This window comes from Tasmannia lanceolata, unplaced genomic scaffold, assembly GCF_043159265.1.
Source record: "Tasmannia lanceolata isolate RefF3 unplaced genomic scaffold, GAP_Taslan_0.1 ptg000037l, whole genome shotgun sequence".
Taxonomy (NCBI): Eukaryota; Viridiplantae; Streptophyta; class Magnoliopsida; order Canellales; family Winteraceae; genus Tasmannia; species Tasmannia lanceolata.
The window spans coordinates 3,973,102-3,981,565 of NW_027518714.1; the positions used below are offsets into that span (position 1 = coordinate 3,973,102).

The 8,464-nt window shown below is 38.7% G+C and overlaps 2 protein-coding genes across 2 annotated transcripts; both read right to left on the minus strand.

Moving 5' to 3' along the window:
* Positions 1-363: 363 nt before the first annotated feature.
* LOC143860942 (D-Tyr-tRNA(Tyr) deacylase family protein) lies at positions 364-4,623 on the minus strand. The gene is made up of 8 exons (XM_077371808.1): positions 4,485-4,623; positions 4,293-4,384; positions 2,863-2,929; positions 2,437-2,467; positions 2,155-2,295; positions 1,003-1,028; positions 826-884; positions 364-692 (listed from the first exon to the last, which is right to left on the minus strand). The coding sequence occupies exons 1-8, from the start codon at positions 4,524-4,526 to the stop codon at positions 656-658; spliced, it is 495 nt and encodes a 164-aa protein (XP_077227923.1). The 5' UTR covers positions 4,527-4,623; the 3' UTR covers positions 364-655.
* Positions 4,624-5,557: 934 nt separating this feature from the next.
* On the minus strand, positions 5,558-7,666 carry LOC143861988 (Peroxidase superfamily protein). Its single transcript, XM_077372974.1, has 3 exons — positions 7,109-7,666; positions 6,574-6,774; positions 5,558-6,167 (listed from the first exon to the last, which is right to left on the minus strand). Exons 1-3 carry the CDS (start codon positions 7,403-7,405, stop codon positions 5,592-5,594), a joined length of 1,074 nt encoding a protein of 357 aa, XP_077229089.1. The 5' UTR covers positions 7,406-7,666; the 3' UTR covers positions 5,558-5,591.
* Positions 7,667-8,464: the final 798 nt, after the last annotated feature.

The following is an 8,464-nucleotide window of genomic DNA, read 5'->3' on the forward strand; positions in this document are numbered from 1 at the left end:
AGTTTGAATTAACTTCCCTTTATTTTTTTTTACATGATAAAAAAAGGGAAATGTATCAGCACACAATAGCTGCACATCCCAACTTGTTTTTTTCCTTTTTAATTGGCTTGTGAGAGCATTTTGGGAAATGTAATAACATTTCCACGGCTCTTTAAATACTAAAAGACAAGATGCTTTGTGAAAATATCAAAACATGGAAATGCTGATATCATTTTCCTAAAAAAATTCAGGCCTGCCTTAAATTTCAAGACCTCTTTCAGGGAGGATTTGGGCTCTATTATCACTGATGTCAGGTTTTTCTATCTGGTTACACGAATTATGAACCCCAAAAAAAGGAAAAACTAAAAAAAAAGATATATTAAATGATGGGAAATATGTTTGGAATTGATTTTTTTGCAAACATGATGAGTTTTCAAATTAAACAAGCTGATCTTAAGGGTGAAGCATTCAGGTAGTCCACTGAACTGAAAACTGAAAAGATGAGATTTTCCTGGCCTTTAAAACTAAAGGCCTGAAGCAGAAAAAAGAACCAGACATCCTAACATATACTGAACAAAATTAGCAAAATATTCAAGATACATCTTGAAATGCAATTGCAAGCGAAATTTTTATGTTCACCCCTTTTTTAAGGAACTCTTAGAGCTGAACATTCTGATTATGACTCTGCCGCTTCTACGTCCTCACTTGTGTCCCTAAATGGTCACATAATAAACAGTTAGGTGTTATACTGTTGAACCCAAATTCTAGTAATTAATCAGAGATTTAAAATAAAGAGAACCAAACATTAAATTTATGTTCAGGATCTCTGTGCTGGTATATACTCACTTTAATGGCCGTGATGAATCGAGTTGCATGGTGACAGGACCGTCGTTTACCAAATTGACCTTGCAATAATTGTAACAAATCAAACTTAATCTTCACTGAACAAGAAGAAGCATCGTGCTATGCATAGTACATTAGTACCAAACCGAAGATCATAAAAAACTCTGGTGGAAAAAGTACCTTCATCATTGCTCCAAAAACACCATCTGCACGAAATGGCCAAATACTGAAATAGTTAGATGCCACACTACACAAATATACCTAGTACACTAGGCCATGTTTGGAAGTCATGAAATATTTTTCTCTATGGAATTTTAGTTTATCCGGTGGTGGGAGATGGGCAAAGAGGGTGTGAAAGAGAGAGAATTGAGGGGGCATGAGTAAAGAAAGGGTGAGAAGAGAAAAAAAAACTCTACCCCCCCCCCCCCCCCCCCCTCCATTTTTCAACCACTTCGGACCATCTCATAGCTCCTGCCCTCTCAACTCTCTCCCTACCCCTCTCATCACTTGGTAAACTAATATTCAATGAAAAAGAATTTCACAGTTGCAAACATGGCCTAAGAGGAAACAAATAATTAAGCACCAACATAATAGATTATACAATTAACATCGGTGAACAGAGGAAATATGTTTGATGAATTCAGCCAAACATAGTTTGAATTAATTCTACATCAAAAGGAGTTGTGAGAAATTCAGATCAGGCAACTTCATGTCAGTACTTCGAGAGAGGACTGGTTCCATATAATCAAAAGGACTTGTTAACTGTATAACCGAACTGAATTTCTGATATAAGTACTTGTAAGCCTCTTGAAGGTAAATGAGAATGACAGAATATTGATCTCTGCAAATGCATTTGTTGATATTGGCTTCTGATCAAGTCCGTAGCTATGAAAAGTATAGTTGCATTTCTACTCTGACCTTGTATCATTGGAAATGCTAGTTATTGCAAACATTTCGAGAACAAGATACCACGTCCGCTTTGCCGGAGGTTGAGGTGTAGAGACAGACAAAAAAATGAGCATGTGGTAGAAACTATGCAGACTAATATAGATCGAGAACAAAAAAGAGAGGAGAATAGCAAAGGGCAACTTTCTCATGGAGAAACTAAATGAGACTGACAGAGCAGAGTAGGAAGTTTCATCGCGCATGACCATAATCAAATAGCTCTTAACATTGAACCCAAATGGATGCTTCTAGCTCATAGTTATAGAGGGTTTTCTTTCGCATACAAATCTCTAGAGATAACTATTACAATTTGAAATAGAAAACATTTTTATAAAAAAATCAAAGACAGTCAAAATAGTTAGCAACGGATCGAATGAGCACACATACCTTTTATTGCTTCAGTGGTGTATGATTTGCGAAATTTATCAACTAGTGAATCATAGAAAGTCTTTGCTCTCTGAGGTTGCATAGCCACATGAAAATCGGGCTTGTTACCCTTGAGAATGCCATATAAAGTAAACTGACTTACTGCATAATCAAAGAAACAGTTATAAAAAGCATCCGGTAGTTGAAGTTATTGATTCCATGACTTCTCAAAAATGTAAGACTGCCATCACTCAAGGAGTAAAAGGCCAGAAAATCCACAAAATTTTTTGTTGTTTCAAATACCCAAGAGAACTCCAAACTTCCTCTGCATGACCTGCAAGTAATGAAGTATCACATACTCTGAAAACTTGAAAGAAATGGTTACTCAAATACGCAACAACAAGCCAGCCTGTTATCTTAGTTTTGATTATTAGGGTTTTGTTAACGGGTGGGCACCCATTAAAGTGCATTGGGAAAGGAATTTTCCAATCATTTTTCACATTGTTTAATAACTTTACAAATGTTTTGAGTCATTCGTATCAAAATATGTGTAGAATTCCTTTCCCAATGCACCTTAACGGGTGCCCACCCGTTAACAAAACCCTAAATAAATTTACAATGGCGGGATTAGACGAATAACAGAATAAGAACAACAATAGCATGCAAACTTGAGAACAGAGGCATTCAGCTAGACTCATGCAATGCAGGAGTAGTAGTTCAAAGGCTTACGCTTTGATCCCATGATTTTCCATTCTTCTCATTTGGAAAGAGCCTCATATTCAATACCTTCCTACATCTTCAAAACAAAATTACAAAGAAATTATCTACGGTACAATTCAATTTAACTAGCATGAGGTTTCATTAAACTGCAAAACAGTTTCAATATCCCTGCCTACTTTAAGACCAACCCTTAAATTGTAACTTGATTGTAGAAAATTGTTGCGGAGCGGATACTGCCATGACATGTCATCAAGTACAGCTTCGGTGCTTGAAAGTTGAGATATCAGGACATTTTTGAACGCGCGCGTGACATTAAAATACTAAAGAATGTCATCAAGATATGGCTTTTACATGTAAAATTCGAAATGGCAAAGAGCACAGAAATGTATGCCAACTGTTTTCAATTGTCTGGGTCTGGGTAGCATTGACATTCCATGCTATGTTTCTACATTTAATATTCTTAATTTTCAGAACTTAGCACATAAGAACAGCACCCATTTTCAAGCATCTGTGTAACTTTGACATTCCATGTTATGTCATCGAGGGACAACCTTAGAAGCATGAAGCGGGGGCGGGGGTTCTAGAAGAGTCCAAGTTTGGGAGCGCCATGGGAGCATGTATGTAATATTTTCTTTATATATCTTTCAAAATTCAAGTACATAAAAAAATAATAGTTTCTAACCATTTTCATATTTATCTTTCAAAATTTAAGTACATCTAAAAGCTAATTTCTAACCATCTTCACCATCTTCATTTGTGTGCACTCGTTCCTCGTGCATTCTGAAGATGCACAAGCCTTTATGCTTGCTCCAATGAAGTACTTTGAAGAGTTGGAGGAGTTTGATGTAAGGAAATTGGTGATGGTGGGACTTATTGAGTAATAGAAGCATGCTGGGAGCGTCATTAGACCGGTTCCCTTCTCTCTGGAGTCGTGCTCCCTGGAAGCCCCTTTCTAAGGAGCGCCAAATCGAGGTTCCGGTGGGTGCGGCACCCCGAGAGAAGGTTCTTGCTTCTAAGGGTACAACTTTCACAGTTCGAACTCAAGAGTGTTAGAAACATATACAAGTAGCACAAATGTCCTCACAGAAACATATATTGATTCTACCACAACCGTTCATGAATAGTGTTTACAAGAAAGCTTAGGAATTCCAATAATATAATCCATCAGGTCTGTGCAGTGGTCTAAACTTCACCCAATTTGGCGTTCCCAAATCCTAACTGAATGATCAGTATCGATCATTTGGAAGGTGGGGAGTGGCTCATTGATTGAACTGTTAGGATTAGTTAGTCGTGCTATTTTGAAACAAAACCCACCAATGAACAGTCCAAATTGTGCGGTATGTGATGGCTAATAAACAGTTTTATTCTCTGTACACAATTCATATGGAAAAAAAGAAAAGAACAAGAGATAGAGAGAGAAGGTATTCGTTGGGTAGTACATGTAATCGGCATCGGATTCAACGTCGGATTCGTGAAGACCCACTAGAACTAGGAGGCCTGGTCCTATCTCTGATATCTTGCGCCCTTCCACCTGCAATCGGTATCGTGCGCCATTGAAGAAGCTTATTTTATTTTTCTTGGGGAGAAAAAGAAGAAGAAGAAGAAGAAGAAGAGATTATTATTAGACAGACCTCGACGCTAGCAGAGGCGACCCGTTGAACTACAGCCCTCATTTCCTTCGATTTGCTTCACCTACTAATGACCAAACCTAGTGATAGTTTGGTATTCAGTTCGACTATCCAGGGATAATTGAATCCTAGCTATCAAAATTGGGTCCCATATTGAATAGATTGTAATCGCAACCGTTGACTAGTGGACAATCACAAGGTGACGCACTTGATCTGGTGGAACAAACATCCGTCCATAAGATTAAAGCTTTAAAAAATGGACCATTATCTCCTAGAGGCTAGGATTATCAGATCAAGGTGGGGCCAATAATAATAATTGGACCTGTGTCCACTGGGTAATCTTTTCTTGGTGAAACCCTAAGGCCCTGTTTTTTTGATAATGTGACAACCGATTGTAACCCCCAAAACCTATTATTGGGCTCAAAATTACTTTTAATTCTGAGCCCAATAATAGGTTTGGGGCCTAGGTTCTTACAATCGGAAACAAACAGGGCACAATGCCCGGTTCATTTATGATTATGATAACCCGTTTAAGATTATGACAACAATACCAATTATTGGACTCAAGTTATTGTTAGATTTGCCCAATAATCGTTTGTGGATCAAGGGCCTAGGTTCATCCGATCAAGGTGATATCAACACCATTTGGCCGGCCTTATTGTTAGATTTGCCCAATAATCGTTTATGGCATTCCAGCCTTATTGGGGAATCAAGGCTGGAATGCCAACAGACGTCTATTATCTAATTCACCCGACCCAATAGTACCCATTTTGGGAACGTCCAGATCAATTAAACAAGATAGAAGTGGGGTCATACAAGCCTTTTAGGAAGAAGAATAAGAGTGACTGACTTCATTTTTAACTGTCCCATTAACTGGTACTCCTTTGCAATTTAGGGTGGGAAGGCAATTTAGGGGCACCTACAAAATGCTTCTCTTGGTTTCACTCAATCTACTCCACTACATGTTCAAGTGCCTCATCACCCATCCATGAATTACTAACAATCCCCCAGACATAGGTAATAAGAACCAAACCAAAAAACAAAACCTGTACACGAAGAACACCAAATCTCAAAAAGAAAAAAGAAAGAATATAACTATCACTTTGTCAATTATAATGTCTTGTTACAATCCCTCCTTATCTCACCTTGATTCCCCAACTTCACTTCTATAGAACCCATCTTCTCCATCCCCAACGAGAAGGCCTGGAAGAATTGAGCCTTGTCCTTCCCAAGAGCTTGAACAAGGGGCCTCGTCCTTGGGTCTAAAAAGAGCCCTTGATCAGTGGCTAGCAAACCCAACTTGGCCTCCAAGTTGCCATAGTACATATGGTCAAATGCAAATGGCGTGGTCACGTCGAACGGTGCAACCACATCCACATTGCCACCAAAATGTGGGCACGACATTTGTAGGGCCTTCAAGAGCCTCGGGTCTATGTATGGGTCCGGCTTCTTGGTGCCATGAAAATCGTACAATCGGCTAACAAATTGGTCGCAATGTGAGAAGCCAATTGTGTGTGCACCGGATAGTGCCACTAAGTCTGCTTGGCTTAGCCCTTTGGACGCAAAGAGCTTAAGGAGCTCATCTATTGTGGAATTTGCACGTGGGAGGTTGGGTTTCACCCCTGATGCGATTGAAACTCGGCCATCTCTCCTCCCTTTCTTCACCGGATAGTAGGGCCCCCCTGCCTGTGATGCGAGGATTATCGGAACTATCTATAATCTATAATTTACCACTCATTTGAAAAAATTTCAGCACAACCATATTTTGATAAAGGGAAATGATATCAGCACAACCATATTTTGATAATTGCACTAACTTTTCTTGTCTTTTATTCTTTAAAGAGCTGTCAAATGTTATTACCGTTCCCAAAAAGCTCTCACAAGAAAAGACAAGCTGAGTTTGTGCAGTTATTAAAACATGGTTGTGCTGATTGCATTCCCTAAACAAACTTTGTATAGCCCCCTCCTCCATAGTAAAAGAGTAGTCATAAATAATCTGAAGGAGGCTGTCCCAAGGAAAAAAAAACGGGGGTTAGAAGAGACAGTTATGATTTTGTTTTCTCTGGTTTCGTTATGATTTGAAGCAACATACGAGGTGGACGAAATCCCTGGCAGCAAGGGCGAGAATGTCTGCACAGGATACAACACCAGGGCACTTGCTTTCCACCAACTCCTTAGCCTTCTTTACACTATCATACGCCTCCACTGCAAGGTTCTTGTTATCGTACGCATCTTTCTCCGCTTCAACTGTGCTTCCTGGTTTCGACGATAACAATATTGACGCGTCACAACCCTACAAATCCAAAATCAACCCACAAATTTAAATTTAAAACATAAAAAATGGGAAATCGGAGAACCACAAATGAGCTTCTCTATTTTTATTTTTATTTTTATTTTTTTGGTACTAATATTGACACTAACATATCTTGATAATTGCACTAACTCACCTTGTCTTTTCCTCTTTAAATTTGCTTCTGAAAGCTTTTTGGGAATTGTAATTACTTTTGAGCAGCTAGTTAAATAATAAAAGACAAGGTGAGTTAGTGCAATTATCAAAACATGGCAGTGCCAATATCACTTAACTTTTCTGTCCTTTTTTTTTAATGAAGGGTGAGGGTTTAAATTACTTCAACGAAGCAGTCGTGGAAGAAAAGTCGGATCGTTGCCGGGCCGGAAACCGGGCTTTGACGGAACTGTTGAGCGGTTACGGATGAGACAAATTGCTCGAGCTGAGGGCATGATTTGGAGTAGAAATCGATGGAGAGCTGGTTAACGGTTGAGTTAGGGTTTCCATTGGAAAGTTCTGAGCATTGTAAGAAGAGGAGGAGGAAGAAGAATGGGGAAAAGGACGAAGAAGGAACGGACATTTTCGTTGTTTTTTGGAACTTCGCGAAGGAAGAGTGAGTATAAATATAGATTCTCATAGATTTGAGATTTTTGATGAGGAACAGAATCAGAGACCCGTGAAGGGGGAAAAAAATAGTGACTGGGAAAGAGATGGGTTTTTCTATTGGAGGAAGGAGATGAAGGACGGTGTAAATTCAAGGTCATGGAATTAAAATACCCTTGACTTTGGACGGAATTACACATGTAAATTGGTTTTTTACCTTGTTAAAAGAGAAGGGAAACGATACTATATCTATGGAAGGCCGGCTGTGTATTCAGAGTTTCAAACGAAATGACAAACTTGGTAACTATATAATACGAAATGATGAAAATGGCCTCAAGAGGGAGGCTTGCCATTTGTTAATATCGGGTTTTGTTTAGGGTTGCAACTTGGGTCGGGTTTTACCCGACCCGAAAAATCCATGGGTCGGGTTCACATTGAGTGGGTTTTTATCTGGGTCGGTTTTAGGTTTTAAAAACTCGGGTGATTCTCGGGTAGGGTCGGGTTTAAAGTCAAAAAACCCAACCCGCATTACTGACCCGCCTCTTTTTCCGTTTTTCATTATGTTAAAAATGATGAGAGGGAACGTGGAAATCAAAAACCTAAGTTTCACGGGATTCAAAGACTTTTTCATTCATATCCAGTAGATAATAGAGAGTATGAGTCTCTCTCTCCCTCCGTGTATGCTCGTGCTTTTTACTAGGGCGGAGGAAAACAAAACTTCAGAGATTTATTAGGTATGGAAATAATGGAAAATAGAATTCATTTCCAATGTACCTTAAGAGTGCCCTTAGTTAAGCATCATTTAATTGGCATTGTAAACATGATTTTACACATGTTTCAATATATTTTCCTTGAAGTATGTGTACATTCATGATCCCCATGACAATTAAATGATGCTTAATGTTAGCAAAACTCTAAATTAATATCTTCATGTGTATGTAACTAAATTTAGTTGCCTGCTAATGATATAAGCTAAAAACAAATTTTAGAACACCGTTTGCTAAATAGAAGTCCCTATTGGTACTTAATAACAGGCAATAATAAAAAGGGCAGTGAAAAATCGACCCCCCAAAATGATAAATCGACTCCCCAT

Coding starts and splice junctions, on each gene's coding strand:
- LOC143860942 (XM_077371808.1), bottom strand. CDS start 4,526: ATGAGGGCTGTAGTTCAACGGGTCGCCTCTGCTAGCGTCGAG. Junction 2,296..2,436: donor GAAGTTTGGAGTTCTCTTGG/GTATTTGAAACA, acceptor TTGATTATGCAG/TAAGTCAGTTTACTTTATAT. Junction 1,029..2,154: donor CACCACTGAAGCAATAAAAG/GTATGTGTGCTC, acceptor CATTTCGTGCAG/ATGGTGTTTTTGGAGCAATG.
- LOC143861988 (XM_077372974.1), bottom strand. CDS start 7,405: ATGAGAATCTATATTTATACTCACTCTTCCTTCGCGAAGTTCCAAAAA. Junction 6,775..7,108: donor TCCACGACTGCTTCGTTGAA/GTAATTTAAACC, acceptor TTGGATTTGTAG/GGTTGTGACGCGTCAATATT. Junction 6,168..6,573: donor CCAGGGATTTCGTCCACCTC/GTATGTTGCTTC, acceptor CTCGCATCACAG/GCAGGGGGGCCCTACTATCC.